The sequence below is a fragment of the Eucyclogobius newberryi genome, unplaced genomic scaffold (genome assembly GCF_026437365.1).
Source record: "Eucyclogobius newberryi isolate DKJ021-1_F unplaced genomic scaffold, fEucNew1.0.hap1 SCAF_7, whole genome shotgun sequence".
NCBI classification, from domain to species: domain Eukaryota; kingdom Metazoa; phylum Chordata; class Actinopteri; order Gobiiformes; family Gobiidae; genus Eucyclogobius; species Eucyclogobius newberryi.
This window is the reverse complement of record NW_027316389.1, coordinates 16,782,944-16,802,596: the sequence shown is the minus strand read 5'-3', so window position 1 is coordinate 16,802,596 and position 19,653 is coordinate 16,782,944. Positions and strand designations below refer to the sequence as shown.

The 19,653-nt window shown below is 40.8% G+C and overlaps 2 protein-coding genes across 4 annotated transcripts in view; both read left to right on the top strand.

Moving 5' to 3' along the window:
- The window catches only part of megf11 (multiple EGF-like-domains 11), a 128,286-nt gene extending 121,211 nt beyond the window's left edge, over positions 1-7,075 (top strand). Inside the window, exons 23-26 of the mRNA XM_072434606.1 lie at positions 171-234; positions 2,699-2,743; positions 5,271-5,456; positions 5,846-7,075. Coding sequence (XP_072290707.1) covers positions 171-234; positions 2,699-2,743; positions 5,271-5,456; positions 5,846-6,039 — 489 coding nt within the window. The 3' untranslated portion in view covers positions 6,040-7,075. The remainder of the gene's footprint in view (positions 1-170; positions 235-2,698; positions 2,744-5,270; positions 5,457-5,845) is intronic.
- Positions 7,076-10,917: 3,842 nt separating this feature from the next.
- The window catches only part of dennd4a (DENN/MADD domain containing 4A), a 28,880-nt gene continuing 20,144 nt past the window's right edge, over positions 10,918-19,653 (top strand). For 2 of the 3 annotated variants that reach the window (XM_072435613.1, XM_072435611.1), the window contains exons 1-9: positions 10,925-11,129; positions 14,476-14,803; positions 15,523-15,769; positions 15,892-15,961; positions 16,187-16,356; positions 17,752-17,987; positions 18,452-18,518; positions 18,600-18,658; positions 18,726-18,870. In XM_072435613.1, coding sequence (XP_072291714.1) covers positions 14,493-14,803; positions 15,523-15,769; positions 15,892-15,961; positions 16,187-16,356; positions 17,752-17,987; positions 18,452-18,518; positions 18,600-18,658; positions 18,726-18,870 — 1,305 coding nt within the window. In that variant the 5' untranslated portion in view covers positions 10,925-11,129; positions 14,476-14,492. Of the gene's footprint in view, positions 11,130-14,459; positions 14,804-15,522; positions 15,770-15,891; positions 15,962-16,186; positions 16,357-17,751; positions 17,988-18,451; positions 18,519-18,599; positions 18,659-18,725; positions 18,871-19,653 lie in introns of all 3 variants that reach the window. The other variant, XM_072435612.1, reaches the window with a different exon arrangement.

Sequence of the window (19,653 nt, the reverse complement as noted above, 5' to 3'; positions counted from 1 at the left end):
CAAAAGAAACAATCGTCTGACGAACTAAAACCAATCAACAGTAACAGCCCTACTTCATACACAAACAGTAGAAAACAAACGTTCATACTAGTCTAAATAAATGCGATTGAATGCTGTACTCTCTCCACACTCCAGACTAATGTCCTGTCCTCACGTGTCTCTCTCCACAGTCGAGCACTCTGAAAGGCAGGAGTGGATCTGAATGGAGAGCCTACTGCAACCTCAGCGACATAGGTCAGTGTCTGCTCTCTTTAGGGACACTGCGCTCTCATCCATGCACCACATTAGAAACACAGCTCCAAGGTCAGCGGCTTATAGGCTGGTGGACATAAGCCTCCGTGAATGAAGATGAAGCCAGCCATTCTTGTTAGACACAACCTTTGCACTGAATTTGATAAGATATTCGAGCGGAGCAGTGGAAGCGGCGTGCCTGGGTGAATAGGGGCCACCAAAAGCTCATTAGCTTCAACTAGTGGACAAATCTCTCTATGATGGTGTGCACGAGGTCAAACGCTGCGCTGCGTCTGCCGAGGCTGACAGTAAATTTAGTCTAATAAAATATTTACTCAGGAGAGTGCTGCGCGTATGAGAAAAGTGTGTGGTCTGGTCAGTCATACTAATTCTACTCAAAATGTCCTCTCTGTTAATACAAGTGCAAAGATATGCAAAGTCCACCAATGACACACACAAGCAATGCAGGTGAAGTGTTTTCATAATATGCACACTAAGACTGGTTAGAGCATGATTTGAACTGCCAACCTTCCAGTTACAAGACAACTGCTGAGAATATTGTAAAAAAAAACACAGATGAGATAACCACTAAACCACTAAACGGCATGATATAATATTTGTTTTTTTCCATCCCTCTGAAACCCATGGATAGAGCAAGAAACGCCATTTTACGTACTGGTAACAAAGATAGCATTCTTTTAAATGAGATGTAAAGCCCAAGCTATAAGACACCTTTTGACTCGAGCTGCCCTTCCTGTTACAACAAGCCACAATACTGGGAATGAGTTGAAAAGTTTTACCCTAGTTTGCTACTTACAGTAACATTTAGGAACAAGTGTGGAACAAAAATGTCAGAAAAACAAACAAGAAATAGAGCTGAGCGATATTATAAACAATCCTCTGTTTAATGCAGCTTTATGTTCAAACCTAGACACTTTCCTCACCCACTCCTCCTACTCATAAACTTCTGTCCTGCTTTGAGCAAATGACAGATGGATCTAACCAATTGCAGTGAAGTGTGTACTCTAAGAAGAGGATTATGACTTTCTTTTACCCCTTAATGACAGATGATACTAATTGCATGAAATGTGATCAAATCTAAATTGTAGAAAAAAGATTGAACGTAGTTTCATTCATCTGGACACTGTTTTAGAAAAACATTCTCAATCAACGGATTTGGTCTGAGAACTCAAGTGTTTCACCTACTCTGAGTAATCCCTGCCCTCCGAGCGGAACATCCTGATGATAGCTCGCTCATGGCTTCAAAATGCTGCTGTACAATCCCGGAAGATGGAACCTTAAACCTCCATTCCTGTCTCTTTTAAAACATAAACAAAATGTTCTCCTCTTTCAAACTGTCTCTTCACCTGCTTAGAATCTTGACCTGACTGTTTTCAAAAGAAGTGGTTTGTTGGTTTAAGATGAAGATACACAGCGGTCTGGGGTCCTGAAATTGCTCTTCACGACTTTTCTCACTGCATTGGATTGAATTCACTACATTGGTCTGTTTTTGTGTCGGCGTCTTGTCCTTAGGAAGAACCAGTTTTCGTCTCATGTTGCCCGGTTTGAAATAAACAGGGATTTTGTGCTATCTAAAATCCTTTTTCGTTTTTCAGACAGTCCAGACAAATACGGGACAGAGACTCTTGGTCTCTTGACTTCTTGGTTCTGTTTCCATTTTGTCTTGCTTTTTGTCTCTTTTCACTTTGTTAAGAGCCTAAGTGGGGTAACCATAGGCTGAGAGAGCATTCTGGACATGTTTATCCTCCTTCCTCTCACCCTCTGAGCTGGTGGATACTTCAATCAAGAAACAAGAGCCGGAAGCGTTCTCAGAACACATCAATGCTGTGGAGCCGAATATCAGGTTTACAAGGAAAGACGCTAAGGTTGAACTGCTTGGCCTTTCTTGATTGTTCCTATATCAGAAGAGAGGACAGGAACTCCAGATTGAAGTATATAGGAAACCTACACAAACAGATCAGTACCTGCTCTTTGACTCTAACCATCACCTACAACATAAGCTGGGGGGAAAGTACTTTAAAACACAGAGCCCAAGAAGTGCCCTAATCTGTAGCTTGAGACTCTTTGTTGAGAGTCGAAACGTCTTGTTTCTCTCAGTGTCCAGATGACTACATTATGACTACTGTATTTTTGGGGAGTATTGCCCGCCCCTAATAGCAGCTTACTTCAGAGATTTGAAAATAAACTAGGTCTGAAGATTGTTGGGATTTGTGCTCATTAGATTGGGCAGTTTGTGAGTGTCTATAACAGTTACCACAGACGAATTCCTCCCACATGTGACATCTTGTGCTTCCTGGTGTGAAGCAACATCCATGTACACATCAAACACTATGCCGTCTCACACTCTGCTCTGCCGTCTGGAAAAGGCCCCGCGGCGTCGATATGATTATGAACATGCAACATTGCACACAATCATATTTATAACTAAATGTTTCATGTGTTGCAGATGTGCAACAGGGGGATACCACCATACAGAGGGGGGCCAGGAAAGGTACAGTATATTTCATATTAATGTGAGAACACAACTAATTTCATCAGAAGGCAGACTGAAGTTGTTACTAGTTATTGCACTGAATAATACTTAGCTGTTGTAGACATAATCACGCTTAGCCTGTTTGACATTCAGTGGTAGTGTTAAAATACATAAATTATCAAAACACAGCTTCTCAAAGTGTTTCACATTAGTCCTTCATTAAACATGCATAAGTAAAGGAACATTTAAGTTTTAAATCGCACACAAGCTGGAGCTGACTGGCACAGCCTCTCCAGTCACCACCAACTTCTACATTTACACAGTTCACACACATTCATTCTGCCAGTAATAATGACATTTACTGGATAACTGCCTCTCCTAGTCGCTGTAAGCTACTGTAGCTTAGCATGGGACAAGATTATCATGACAAAAATAATTGTGAGTAATGTTAATGCCATAATAAATATGATTAGTTTAACATGTTGTGTATATTAATCATAATTTGAATATGAATATGTTCCATGTAGGGTATTGTCCTTTCTTATAAGTGAAAATGAAAAGATGTATGCACAATCTGGTGGTATAATGGTGATTATCTTTGTTGGCAAATATACGCGATTATACATTTGCCACAAACGATTATTGTCTTCCCTTTTTATCGTGATGAACTATGTTATTGTTTTTCGTCCCATCCCTACTGCGGCCACAGATGTCCAGGGGCTGATTGGCAGCCACACAAAGCGCTGGCCTCAGTGGTGTGACAAATTGTTTCAAATAAATTTTGCAAAAATCGTCTTTATTTATATATACATTTATTATAGAACATTTTATAAACGCAAACTCTTTCCAAAGTGCTGCACGAACACTAAACAACAAGAAACTACAACAGGTAAATTAAGCTCAATTTGATCTTACTAGTCCCAAAACAATAAATTCAGTCAAATCAAAGCAAATCATGAGACCATAAAATAGCAATAATAACACTTACGAAAAAAAAGAATACATGAAAACAACAAAAACTTAACTTAAAACACTGAGAAGCCTATATGATGGATGCAATATGCTTCATTTTAACAAGAAAGAACAAAACCTTTAAAAATACATGCAATATGTCATATCAATCCGTATTTTCCGGCTCTGACACTTTGCTGAGTGTCTTCTCTACTCTCATCCGCATTTCACGTTACACTATTCTGTCTAATACAAGAGCCTGTCTGAGTGGATTGAACCAGCAAGCTTTTGGTTAGTGGACACTTTCATTATATTCAGCAAGTGCATGTAACAGCTTAGCATTCACTCTCTGAGATTTCACCCAAACACTTGACCGGACCACTGAATCCAAGTTATATAGCGCGCTACACTTCCTTATCACCCAATTTAACTTTTACGAACAGTCTTTTCATAATATTGACAATAGAAGTCTTTCACAGTATGTTCTGGTGCTGGCTTTGTATCAATTTGACTGCTGAGTTCCTGCTTCAGTTGAAATTCTATTCCTGTGCTAAATCCCATGCTCATATCTTTGTGATTTATGTGTAAAGTGGGTGCTCCCTGGACCAGAGCACCGAGGGCTCAGGTTTTGTTCCAGCAGTAATTGCTCTCTGTGGCCGCGTGCCCGATCCGTCATTTACTCTCCCACACTGAGCGCCCAGCCGGTGGCGAGGGGCATGCCGGGGTCTGCTGCCCGCTCTAATGAGCCTCTTATCAGGAAGATGAGACCAGCCCCTAAATCCCCCTCCTTTGGCTCTGAACATCTCACACCTTCATTAGTCACCTGTTGGACACAAAAGAAATACAACTAGACCCTTTTTTTCTCTTGGACAGTCTTTCATGTTTCTGTGAACAGGCCATTTTGTGCAGATTTATGGAAATGTCCCTTTAGTTTCATCCCAGAGTGAATTGGCACAGGTGAGGATGAGCTCCAAGGTTATAATCCCCAATATGATTTTAATCAAGGGAATACTCTAATCCTAAACACAGAATTTTGTATTTCTATTAGATTTGTCACCATTTGTAGGCCTGGATTATGACCAAACTGACAGTGCATTCATGTTTCAACGGCGTGCACATATTACACATTTCATGTCATGTCATGTCATTTGTAAATGAAGTTGCAATGCACCTACACCCCTGCAGACCCGGGCTTGCCTTTCAGAGGTATTATACACAAAAATGTAAGGTGAAACATTGTCATGACTCTCCATACATGTATAATGTGACTAATGCTGCATTCATGTGGTCAGCAATATGTTTTTCCAAATAAAGAAAATGCACATAAATGGTAGCACAACTTGGAAAATCAACTTCACCTGTTGTGTGGAGCTGGACAAAAATCTACAGATTTGTCAGTTTATCTTAAATATTTGCGTTCTTTGACTAAACTGCTACATTTAGGGGTTTCCTGTCAGTTGTCAATCTTTTATTTGGAAATGGATTTGAAACACACTACTACCTTGTAAAACACACATATATTTGTATGTAATTGTATTGTGCAATGTGTGTGGATTTATAAAGGTAGTAATTAAATACTTTCGTCTGTGTGCAGATTACATTAAAGGCTCGTGTTCTCTAAACTCGGATAACCCCTACGCCACCATCAGAGACCCCCCAGGACTCTGTAAACTCTCAGAGAGCAGCTACGTGGAGGTGAAGTCCCCGTCCCACAGAGAGGTGCCCTTTGGAGGGACAGCCACGCTCCTGGGCAGTGCCACCAGGACTGTGTATGAAGTGGGTGAGTGAGCCTGTGGCCTGGATGGACCGTCATCTTTATTGGTTGTACCAGTAAAAGGATGTAACGGCATCCAATTCTAGTGTTACCATTATTGTTTGTTGGCACTATGACCAAACTACATTCACAAGAATAGCTTTATGAAACCAAACTTTGTCTTATAAACAGTCAGATGAAAATACTTTACGTGTAGTTTTACTTTTTGGAACATAGATTTAACTGATATTGTAATCGATTACTCACAGTTATAATTTTTTAGTTCTTATGATTACATGTGACTTGAGTAATCGCAATCATTCAAGGTTTAATCAATTCATAGTTTGATCCCACTGAAACCTGTCTGAACGCCTCTCTTACACTCCTGTATTTCTCCGCTCATGTTGTCATGACAGAACCGGCAGTGAGTGTTCTCCAGGGACCTAATGGGATGGCCACGGGTTTCTCCCAGAGCCCTTACGACCTGCCGCGGTCCGGAGCCCTCCAGAGCCACCTCAAGAGCCACTATGACATTCTGCCTCTGCACCACAGCTCTGCCACAGACCCCCCTCCTTCCCTGGCCCCCGAGAGCCCCAGCTCACTGCTCTAGACCTCCTCCAGCCCAGCAGTGAAGCCCTCTCCCCTCCCCCTGACGCCGGCGCGTCCTCATGATCGTGAGGAGCAGGAGGACCAGGACACATACCAGCGACCGTTACTGTTGGCTAAACCTGCTGCCCGCTGAGCCCCAGTGCGGAGCTCCTCCACTGGACCCCAGACTCCTCGCCGAGCAGGCAAAGGGTCGCACACGAGCTGGGAGTTTCCTGTGTTATAGGCTCTCAGTGCAAGGGCCGTCAACTGTTTCTAATGTTCTCAAACAGACTTCATTTTCTCCATAGGGTATGAAGAAAGGTAGATTTATAATATATTCAGAGATTATCATTAATCCATGGGAGGAGGAGCAGATTTTTAAATATCTGAAGGGAAGAAAACCGGATCAAATGCTGATATTGCATCAACAATCCACCTACAAAACTCAAAAACTGCAAGTCAAGACTGTCCCACACTCCAAAAATACAATGTTTTCAATGTTTTTTCTGCTCTCTAAAATGTCTAGGTTTATGATTAATGGATGTTAAGAAAGGAATTGTATTCACTTTTGTGTTTTATTAAGAGTTTGTTTATGAATTTATATAAGTGATGGTGAATTTTATTGATGTGACCCTAGAATAAAAGATAAGCATGAGCAGATAAAGGAAACCCACTGTAGATAACTCACAGATTATTACGTGAAATGGTCAGTGTCATTTTGTGCAGCCTCTTTTAGTTTAATAAGTCTTTTCTCTCTTCTTGAGTCCAAATGTTATTATTAATAATATGGTTTCATCTGTGCAGCTCAAAGAAAATGGTATGTACAAAGTAAGATATAATATTTATGTTTTGATAATGATTATTTCAGCTAATGTTCATAAACTGTGAATTACATTTCATTCTCAGTAGAAGCAATAACATGTTGACAATCGTCTGTTAACATTAGAAAGTCCACTGTCTGTTAAATTTTCTGTTGTACTCCTCGCTGTCATGACAATGTGCCTTCTTTTGGCACATACGTATATTTCACATTAAAATAAAATCTATAAGCATCTTCATCTCAGTAGATTATACTTTCCTGGCCTCTAAAGTGACTACATGAGTGAAGAGAACTAATAGTAAAATAAAAACTGTTCAATTTAATTATTAAACATCAATACGGGTAATTGAATGTCCAGAATGCTTGTGAGAATTCAGTTTTAGCAAACCCAGATCAATTAAACTATTACACTAACTGTTATTTTAGATGAAAATACAAGGGATTTTATGAAAAGTCTCCATTGTTAACTGTGAAATGAATGTGTCAGGGGAAAAAAAACGTGTGGAGATGTGTGCTCATTCATTTCTGCTGCTTACTTTGTTTTGTGAAATAGCCAATCCTTAAATTTTGAATAATCACTGTTTAGTCACAATGTACTTACTGATCACAGTGTAACAGGCTCGATGTAATGATGTATCAGATTTTACAATAATATAAATCATCTAAAGCCATTTTTTTCCACGTACTGGTTGTTTTGTGCCACATGATGGTGCTGTCACTGACCTTGTTTGCAGAGGTGGGTATACTCGGTTACATTCACTAGAAATGGGTACTTTTGGTACAGAGTAGTTTTGGACTGCATACTTTTACTTCCTACTTGACAAATGTTTTGTTTGAAGTAACAGTACTTTTACTTGAGTAAAAGTTGTGGATCTTCTTCCCACTGTGAGTAAGTCTATAAGTGACACAAGTTTTATGTTTACAATATTAAATTATTTGAACATTTCTTGCACTGCTCCTTCACTGAAGATTAGTTTCTCGTTTCTGTGTCCATCCATTGAAAATGCCAGATGTTGTACATTGTATTGTTTCATCCTTCCAAATACTTTCACTTCAAATTATAAATCACTGCATGCTGACAGTTACTCTTACTTGAGTACATTTTTGGCTACTCTACCCACCTCTGCTTATCTGATCTCTTGGTCCTGTCCGCCTCAGTCAACCATGCATTTGTCTGTGGGATGTGACACCCGATGGACATGACCACCCAGCTCCAGAGCAATTCTACTGCTCCAGCCACCTCCAGGAACCTCCAGAGCCTGACGGGGCCTGACGGAGCCCGATGGAGTCCGATGGAGCCTGATGGAGCCTGATGGAACCTGATGGAACCTGATGGAGCCCGATGGAGTCCGATGGAGCCTGATGGAGCCTGATGGAGCCTGATGGAACCTGATGGAGCCCGATAGAGCCTGATGGAGCCTGATGGAACATGATGGAGCCTGATGGAACCTGATGGAACCTGATGGAGCCCGATAGAGCCTGATGGAGCCTGATGGAACCTGATGGAACCTGATGGAACCTGATGGAACCTGATGGAGCCCGATAGAGCCTGATGGAGCCTGATGGAACCTGATGGAACCTGATGGAACCTGATGGAGCCCGATGGAGCCTGATGGAGCCTGATGGAACCTGATGGAACCTGATGGAACCTGATGGAGCAGAGGACATTTCATCAGAGGCCAGGTGATGTTTGCTTCCTGGTCTCTGACAGAGGAAATACATGATCTGTGAGAGTGAAGTGTTAAAGGTTATACTAAAGCAACTTTTTTGAACATTTGTCATATCGTTTCCTCATCAAAAACATGCCTAGAGTTTTGTTTGATCCCTGCATGTGCTGTCACCTTCTCCAGATCTGAAAATGGTCTGTTTTAACTTGTGACATCATTAAGTGGTTGCCTAATCCGGGGTCATTTCACATTCTGATACTTATGGTGCTTGAATTGCCTTCACTAAAATACATTTCAATTTTGAACGTATTGTTTTCTTTTTTGTTTCTTATTAAACTACTTAAATCCCTGGGGAAAATGGGAATTTTGCTATTTGCTAAAATCAGGACTGAACTACTTTTCTTTGTTTTCCATAGATATAAGTCATGTTTCAGAAAGTAGTCCAAAATGTCTAAATGATGTACAGGTTATTTAAAGATTGTATAAGGCAAGGCAAGTTTATTTGTAGAGCACATTTCATACACAAGGCAATTCAAAGTGCTTCACACAGCAAAAATGCATTAAAATCACAAAGAAATTACAGAAACAGAAATACAATAAAATTAACTAAATTAAAAATAATAATAATAAAAAAAACACCTAGCCACAAAGGGTAACGTGTTTTCGGAGTCCAACTCCCTTTTAAATCAGTCCAACTGATTGTCTAAACTAATTAAATCACATAAAAGAGAAGAGTGCAAATAAAAATCCTTTCAGTCATATGCGCAGCTAAACAAAACTGTTTTTAGCTTAGATTTGAACATTGTCAGAGTAGAAGCCTGTCTCACATCTTCAGGAAGACTGTTCCAGATTTTAGCTGCATAAAACTGAAATGCATATTCCCCATGTTTAGTCCTGACTCTGGCACCAGCAGGAGGCCGGTCCATGTTTAGTCCTGACTCTGGCACCAGCAGGAGGCCGGTCCATGTTTAGTCCTGACTCTGGCACCAGCAGGAGGCCGGTCCATGTTTAGTCCTGACTCTGGCACCAGCAGGAGGCCGGTCCATGTTTAGTCCTGACTCTGGCACCAGCAGGAGGCCGGTCCATGTTTAGTCCTGACTCTGGCACCAGCAGGAGGCCGGTCCATGTTTAGTCCTGACTCTGGCACCAGCAGGAGGCCGGTCCATGTTTAGTCCTGACTCTGGCACCAGCAGGAGGCCGGTCCATGTTTAGTCCTGACTCTGGCACCAGCAGGAGGCCGGTCCATGTTTAGTCCTGACTCTGGCACCAGCAGGAGGCCGGTCCATGTTTAGTCCTGACTCTGGGCACCAGTAAGAGTATACATTTCCTAGAGTAGACTTGAGTAGTCTATTGTACTTATTCAGAGACGTACAGTCCTCTACAGGGCTCAACAGGACAATCCATGAATTTTGATTAGCTCAATTCTTATTACAGACTATGCCAATCTAATATTGTTCAAAACAGAACAATAGCAGAAGCTAGGAGCTTGACCACTAGAGGGGGCACTGGTGTTTAGTGAAAGATGGAACATGGAGACATTCTTCAAAGAACATTATGTTGAATTAACTTTTCATGGGGTCTATGTGACTGCCAATTCCTCTGATTTGTCCAGTTTAATCAACAACACTTCTTTAGACATTGTTGTGAAATATGTGTGAATCCCGGTTTTCAAAATGTCTAGCCTTCAATAGGATTAGATGTAAAGGTAAATTAGGAGCGCTAAAAGGTTGAAATTAGGGCGTTGAATAATAATTATGGATCCCAACTTAACACATAAATATGACAAATGTAAAATGTGTAAATGTATGTATAAATGAAAATAAACAGTTACAGTATATCAAGGACGTAGGGACCTACCACACCAGAAAGTTTTTTAAAAGATATTTACAAAACACATGTGAACATCAGAGGGAGGGGCAATCAAAATGTTTTGTATATATGATGTTGTTATATTTCAGGGTTATATTTTAAAATGTAGACTTCTAATTTATTCTTTGTATTCCCCCTTCCAATTCCAATTGTTTATAGATGTTTTCTTTTTCATCTCCTGTGCTGTGTGACACACTTAAGCCAGCAGAGGGCGGTGGAGTCCATACCATGTATTGTTCGAGGATAATTGAATCCTTACAAGAGATATAAGTAGATGCAGTCTCTGCAGAGCAAGCGGAACATGATAGATCACTGTCTAGTTGAATTTGGGCAGCATCAGAATAAAAGTCAAACTGTTCTTTTAAACAACAGCATATTCAGCACAAACTCAATGAACCTGTGGAGATTTGAGCCGGAGTTTAGCCCAGTCTCCGCAGGATGGATGTTATTGCTCCATCTGTGCAGCGGGGTACATTCCAGTGCTGTGTCGTGTGCGCTCAGACGCTGCGCTCGTGCCCGTCTCTGTGACGTAGGTTGTAATGTGTCACGTGACCAGCGTAGCTCTGGATAAAGGCGCTGCTCGCTGTGGATGTGGATGTAACAGTGACACGGTTGAGACGCCCTGAAGATGGAGACGATTATTATTGTTTTGTCGCACACGCACCGTCAGTAAAAGGACGCAGCAGAGAAGCGCACATTCACGGACAAAGCTGAGGGCGACGCGCCTCAACACCGTCTCACTAGAGATTCAGAGACGTGAGTACACTGACTAAATATTTCGCATTTACCTTTTATTGTTTGATTATTATTTTCATCCAGGCCTGTCATTTTCTATTTAAGTGTCTGTTTTGGTCTTTGCTATGACCGGAACAGGCAATTGTCTAATTGCATAGACCTAATTAGAAGATGACCGGGTTCATAGGCCTAATATATTACAGCATAATCTGGGCACAAATAGGCTTGTTTGTATAGGTTACATATGTCTATATGGCATTATTATGTTACATTTAATGTGGTCTCTTTTAAAGGGTATTTGATATCAGCCCTTGGCTGTGGTTAATAACTGCGGTGTTATTGGTCAGAGCTGGTCATATGGACGTAAGCTTATCTCAGCCCTGATGCTCTGTAAGATGGCCTCTAGTGTTTATGAAAGCATCAACATTATGCATAAAGCTGTTTTATATCCCATGTCTCAGAGGCCATAGTGCTTCATTCCCGTGCCTGGCTCAGTGTTGTTGTTTGGGTCTGTTGGACATTCTTGTGTGTGTCTGGGCGTGTGTGGTTTCCCCACAGTCACGCAGGGGCTCCCCTGTCAAACGCGAGGAATGCCAATCGCTGGTGAGGACTTGACGCCTAAAGGGATCCAGATGTGAGGAAACCTACACACTATCCCTCCCCCACAGCCTCCTGGCCTGGACTCAGAGTCCCCCGAGTCCAACACGGCTCAGGGCAAAGCTGCGTGTATCTGGAAGAATCAGAATGTGAAATACAACTTCCTACTTTCAATTATTCAAACAATGAGTTGATATTCATGTTCACCTCAGTTCTGCCATAGTTTTAAATCTCCAATTCGGAGGTGTTAATGTGCTTGCCAGTGGTGGAAGTGGCCACATTGGATGGCAAGAGGAAATCCTGCTGTGACCTTATTTGGATTATGATGAAGAAACGTGTGAATGAAAAGAAAAGACTTGCAGAATAGCCTCTGGTCCTGTCTTGATGGGAGACTCTCAAAGATCCTGCTGACAGTGGCACTGAAGCATGATTCAGATATAGAGGACACAGTAGACCTCACTTCAGAGATAAAACAATGTCCAAACACGACAGCTGTGTTTCAGTTCTTTAGTGAGGTATTTTATTTTGTCAGTGTATTGTTTGTTTCTAATGAGCTCCACCATTGGCCTGAAGCTGAAATGAGCTCCAACTAAATCTCGTTTAGATTAAGTAGGATGAGATAAATGTGCTGTGTAATGATGAGGCCCGTTAGTTTCACTGTGTTTAACCACACTCCTTCTCACTTCACGTCTTCATCCGAGAAATTCTGCTGCCTCCACGATTGCTGAGGTTTTAAATGTAGTTGTCATGGTGATGCTGGTACCATTTTAGGCCCGTACTTCCTGTTGAGGAGGATGAGCAGATGCAGAGACGTGGTGGGATTACTAGACATTTTTGCTGCATTTGTGTGGTCAGATGTCCATCAGATCACATGTCCATCAGGTCACATTAGCTCTTACAGGGAATTCAGTGAATCACAGTATCCTTTGGGGACCTACATTCTACGATGGTGAAGCCTTCTTTATCCCACTGGACTATAGACATTACACTGGTCAGGCCGAGGCTCGTGGTCCAAAATCCTTGCTGTATCAGAGAGAGTGTGAAGGAGCTGAAGGTGCTCGCAGCTGCAGTGTTCTGTGATAAAGCCTCTACAGCTGCTCTGGCTCTGGTTCTCTGTTTTTCCACAACACAGGCCTGCAGGGAGGGCAGTAAACAGCACCTCAGAGTTCTAAAAGATACTTCCTCCCTTTTTTTTCTCTTACAAAAGCTTGTGTTTCGTTTTACATAACTTCCCCGGCATTAGCGAGGTCACTGCGCTGCAGCCCTCCATATTTTACAGTGAAGTATGTGCTCTTAACTTAATCCAGATGTGCACAATGTAGTCTTATTTTTAAACGCTAATGTATGGATAGAGCAAAGCACAGAGGTGAGTAGATAAGAGCCAAAAAATGACAGTTACATTCTAAAACAATATAACTCAAGTAGATGTGAAATATGCCGTTGTAACTCAATATTAAGGAGGAGACATATAATAATAAAACTAAAATAATATGTAAAAGTATTAATTGAGGCTTGATCAAATCTGCCCGAAGGATTTAAAGTTTTTGAACAGTAGAATTAAGAATGCTTTATGCTTTGTATGTCATATGGAGAGTATGAAGCTCGATTAATGTTGTGCCGTGGGTTCCAGTACAGGCTTTACTGGCAGATGACAAACAGTTGAGTCGTGTGGAGGAAGTTAAGAATCCATGGGTAAAATCTGTACTTACAACATGAAAGGAGCAAATCAAAACATAACTAAGATGCTAGAATCTTAAACTGGTTGCCTTATGATCCATGTTTTGCACCAAACAGCACAGATTTGAGATTTAAAGTCTGGATAACAAAAGGTATACATGTTTTTCTAATCAGATAATAAAAGAAAATCACGTGAAAAGCTTTGATATGTCATTATGAGTTATTATAACCAAGAAATTAAAGCAACCACTGGAATACTTTGATTGAAATATTTGTTAAAGCTTATAAATCAGAGCTTTCAATGGGAGTAATATCTAAATTACATAAGTGTATTGATGATTCACGCAGCCACTCTTTTAATACATAAAAAATTATGTGAAAGAGAGGGTAAATTTAATTTGACTGACGGAGAATGGGAAATGATATGTTCTTCTCAGGGGAGAACCACAAAATCACAGGCTTGGAGGGAATTTGGTTGGGAAAATGTGTCATGTTTTTTCAAAACACCATGTCAAGAAAACTCTTAACTGAGGCAAACCACTATCACGTGTTTTGGGATTGTCCTAAAAATATTGGACTGAAATTAACAATGCATTGCAGACTATTTCGACACCATCATCACTCTCAATTTTAGAACTATGTACTTGGGCCTCAAAACTCCTGCTATGGACACAATAAATGGATACCTTTGGAATGCACTTTTGGCAGCAAGAAAAAAGGCCATCACAAAGAAATGGCTGACACTAACATCATCACCGATCAAGGACTGGACTGAAATCGTGACTGACATCAGACAAATGGAAGGACTTAATTCAATATTTTAATTTAAATGTGCCGTGATTTTGTTTGTATTTATGTTTAGTTGATATCTACTTGTCTTCTTATTTTGATTACGCTTCCCTGTGTGTGTGTGTGTGTTTATTTATTTGTCTATTTGTTTTTTCTAATTATTCATTTATTTATTCATTCATTTATTCATTTATTACATATTGCCTACCGCTAAATGATGCCTAATGATAACCTTTTGTCAAAATATCTGAAAGTGTTTTAAAATGGCATACAATGAACTAACTGGAGCTTGTGATGTGTGCAGCTGGGTGGTAATGGGCCATGATGGAGGATAAAGGGCCCCGTGTAGCCGACTACTTTGTGGTGGCTGGCCTCTCTGACTCGCCCACACCTCTGGAGGAGGGCTTGCACTGGGATGACGTGTCCCCCCGGTCAGTGCAGTCCAAAGCCCCCATCACAGATGTGGCGGTGGTCATCCGGTCGCTGGGTGAGGAGGTGCCGCCGGGCTTCACCTGTGTGGAGACCACCCCCTCCGGCCTGTCGGCAGAGCTGAATGGGGCCAGCCTCAGGGGCCCGCAGATCTTCTTGTGCTTTAAGCGTGGACGAGATAAGCCGCCGCTGACAGATCTCGGGTAAATAATCCTCAGTGACCCTCCACTAGAGCCACTAATCACTGCGGCTCTAATCTGCAGCACGTCTCTGCTCCAACAATGCAGCCAAACTGTTCGCTTTCCTTTTGTTCAATATTCTGTGTATATTAATCAACTGAGTGATATTTTATTATTTACAATTTACATCAAACACTTAACATGGCAATGATAATATTATAGTTGCATTATTGAGTTTCGCCCAACAAAATTTTCTTCTTTGAATTTCATTTAAAAATAGCCATTTTGTCAAAAGCTAAATTAGAGCTGACACATTTTTACAAGGGCTTATATTTAAAGTAGATCATTACTTTAGTTTATTCCCCATTTAACCTGCCTGCCAGTGGTAGCTTCCATGTATATTATAGAGCTCAGATTGTGTAGTCACACCTCATAATTTTCAGTTAATAATGTTTAACCAATGGTGATTTTAAGATGCTAAATACTAAACTTAGCGTCTGTTCAAAAGTATTCTGACATAACAGAGTAATAAGTGTATTTAACTGGAAGTTTTACCCAGCAGAAATTGCGTCGTTCCGCCTCATATTTGTTTAGTTTTATGAAACACAATCATGTTTATTATTGCTGCCAAAAACATGTCAATTCTTTTAAATTAAGAAAAGCTTTTTGGCATTTGATCTGGAGCTCTTTGTATTATACAGTTTTGTCTAAATGTAGATAAACTCGTGTGTTGCGTCTGTCAGGATTCTGTACGAGTGGAAAGAGAAGCTGAAGCCCGGCTGTCACATCATTCAGACCACTCCCTCCGGTCGCCCCGCCAACATCAGCAGCTCCTCTTCTCAGCGCATCTACATCACGTACCGCCGGGCCCCCAAGAGCCAGCCCCACACCTCCCTGGCCCTCACCGATGTGTGCATCATCGTCCCGGGCAAAGGAGAGAGCCCCCCACACACCTTCTGCAAAGTGGACAAGAACCTCAACAGCAGCATGGTGCGCCCCGATCTAAACCATGATTATTATCATATTCATTACTGTGTATTTATATCATCTACAACAGGAAATACAGTATAAATAATTAAACAGTCAGTAACGAGGAGGGTTTTCCTTTCCAGTGGGGATCTTCCGTCTACCTTTGTTATAAGAAGTCATTGGCCAAAGCAAACACAATTGCATACAAAGCAGGTAAAGTGATCATTTTGCAATATGAATATACTGACAAATACACTACATGAAATTAAATATACATTATTTTTGCTTTCATGTTTAATTAATGATAATCCAGAATCAGAGAAGTGTTTTGAGTCACACTTGAGGCTCTGCGGGGGAATTGTTTAGCTTCTTATTGTTTCATAGTTTGATTCTCTGAACTTCTATCCATCTTTTTAATCCATCTTTCTGTCTGGGCAGGTCTGCTGTGCCGTTACCCTGAGGAGGACTACGAGTCGTTCCCTCTGCCTGAGTCCGTGCCCATGTTCTGTCTGCCCATGGGGGCCACTATCGAGTGCTGGCCCGCTCACACCAAACACTCCCTGCCTGTGTTCTCCACCTTCGTCCTTACTGGAGCGTCTGCAGAAAAGGTCAGTGGCAATGCATTCTGTTATTATTGCACAGATATTCTCAGGAGTGTTATTTTTCATTATCTATTATTTTTCCACCGGGAGAGGAGGATATCTTATGTCACAAGCCTATGCGTGCTTAGAGAGGCATACAGTACATGTGTATTGTATTGTTATAGTCCTTAGACATAGTATATTTCAGTATTTTTCCGGCCCTTAGAGCTCAGTGGAAAGGGTTGTACAACAATTTGGAAAAACCAAAAGCGTTTTTCTAATCATTTCAGTAATAACAATTAGGGCTGGGCAATATTGACAAAAAAGGAGCACCGCGATATTTATGGTCAGACAATATTATGTCAATCCAACAGAAATGTGTTCAAACATTAGTTGAGGTTTACTTATCAGGCAAATGTGAAATGTTTATTTTTTATTTCTATTCAGCTCTTTTTGTAGCATTTTTTACAATACATGATACACTAAAAATAACATTCACAACCTCTACTAACAGGTATTGTTTGTAACTATTGTTTGAGTCCACAGACCTTCTTGTTCTACATTTTGTCTGCACAGAAATCCAGGAATTACTTGTTCTTGCTTCCCACGTTTTACGTTATAAAATGTGAAATACGAACGTTAAGAGCTCCCAAAAGTAATTCTGTGTTCCTGACTGATGAGTTTATTAATTCAAATGCAGATGTGTTTCTCGGAATACCAGACCATGTTAATCCATTCTCAGCTCTGACAAGAATCCTAAAGTGGCCTTGTCTTAGCGCAGAATACTAAAGAGCATTTTCCTTTCAAAGCGCTGTGGCGTGAAGGAGATTTCTCTGCTCATCTGTTTAATAATGGATCGTACAGAAAATAGACTTTGCCTGACTTTGCAATCTGTCTGCTGCAACCTATTATCATAACCAAGTTTGGATATTGTCACAAAATTATTTTACAATCAACCCAATAATTATTATGTTGCAGTGAAATGACAAATATCAAACAATAACAATTATATCAGATTTGTATGTAAGTTGACTTGTTTACATATGCACCAAAAATCTGATTATTATCTGAAATCTGGAGTTATCAGATGATTGAAATGTCATGTAAACAGTGACAGATTTCTTCAGATTGTTCACACATTTTTGACAAGGCAAAGTATGCAACAACAAAAAGAGCAAATTTATGTGGCAAAGACAAAAATGAAAGAGAAATAATGAATTGTTCCTCAGTTGCTCTAAAAATCCATTGACTAATTTGTTAAGGCAGGTTTTCTTTGTGCATGAAAACACCACAAATCTGATCTAATTATTGGGTTATCTGATTGGGTTATCTGATTATTCCATGTAAATCCAGTGACTATTAGACGAATGAAAGTGAATTAAGATCATTGTTCTAATTGTGAGTGGATTCACGCTGTTGCAGGTGTACGGAGCAGCCATCCAGTTCTACGAGCCTTACCCGGAGGAGTATCTGACCGAGCGGCAGCGTTCTCAGCTGGGTCTGTCCTGCTCCGGCCTTGGACCTGACGGGAGCAGCCTGTACAGCAACAAGAGCATCTGCCTGCTGTCCCACTGGCCCTTCTTCCAGTCCTTCAGGAGCTTCCTCACATTCCTCTACAGATACTCCATCTCTGGACCTCACGCTCTGCCCATCGAGAAGTCAGTGCTCCTACACTCATCTCCTTATTACAAAAACAGTGGTGGAGAGTAATATTATTTGATACTTGCTACATTTAGTTTACTTAAGGTACTTTAACTTCAGGAGAAAAGTGGGAATAACTTTTATTGACCTATAACTAAACTTGGACTAAGCGTGCTAGAATAGGACCAAATCCTGTCTTTATATTAGTTACATTCCACATTGAAAATACCTTGAAGTAAAAAGATGAAGTACTATGTTAACATATTTTTTATACTATAATTGGTTACAAATGTTCACCAGTTCATAGCAATTAAAATACCATTGTTGGGGCTAATGTGGCTACTCACTTTACATGTCTTATTGATCCCATAATCACTTTTTAATGAGGAAAGTTCCTTCTAAACTTCTGAAACAAAGAAATAAATATATACCCTTGCGTTAATGAGCGTTTATAATTTGATTCCTTGTATTTTCTCCACAGGCACATCGCTCATTTTATGCTAAACGTGCCATTTCCCTCAATTCAGAGACCTCGCATTCTGGTTCAGGTGGGATTCACCAACATAAATCATCAGGTTAATTTCAATCCCGGGGTTGAAAAGTCGTAACATTTCGTGTCTTTTCCGCAGCTTTCGCCCCACGACAGTCTGATCCTGAGCCAGCCCGTCTCCTCCCCGCTGCCTCTCAGGTGCGCTCCAGTCTTTTCTCTGCCTTTGCTTGTTCTTTGCTCTTTCTGACCGGTGTTTGTGTGACAGTGGAGGGAGCCTGTCCACTCTGCTGCTGAATCTGGGGCCAAAGAACGCAGCGACTCTGCTGGTACTGGCCGTCACGGAGCACAAGATCCTCGTGCACTCCCTGCGCCCGGCTGTTCTCACTAGTGTGACCGAAGCCCTGGTCTCGGTGAGTCTGCGATCTCAGATTTTCATCGATAGTACACTTAATTCTTAAATATTCACTATCCAGAAACCTTTATTTGGTTAATGTACAATAGAAATATTTGTTTGACCTGTCGCTGACTTGTTGACTATGTTGACTTATGCAGAATGTTACTTTATTGTCTGTTAAATGCAAAAGTGTAGTGACTTGAAGCATAGTCCGTCTCTTCTGGTTAGACCTTAGTTATTTTATTACGTGGTTTACGGATTCGCCACACTTAGATTATTGATTTATACAATATAAATAAAATAAATGATTGGCAATTTTTTTTTTATAAAGTACCGCCGACAAAGCAAAATAGCATTAAATTAAATGTAAAAAGCGGTATTAAGTCAAAAGACAAGAGCACGTGAAGCAAAGCCCGTCTCCCTGCCTGCTGCGCGCCTTCATATCGCAAATACACATTTGAAACCCGTTTACCACATTTTTTTCAGCGCGTTTTGCCGTGACTGGGTGGATGGGGGAGGATGCACACTTAAGCGTCAGTTCTGTCTGTCTAAAACACGCTAAATCTACTGTTAAACGCTCCTGCGCGCCGCGTCTCCCCCCCCTCTCCTCCCGTGGTGCGTTTTGGGAAAACCCGGAAGAAAACATCTTTTAAAATTGAAATTATATTTATGTTTCGTCCGCCTGTGCAATATATTTCATTTCAAAATCCGTAAACCAAGTAATAAAATAACTGCGTCCTTAAGACAGAACAAATGTATTTCTAAACACACACATGCTTCTGGACTATATCTCCCCAGA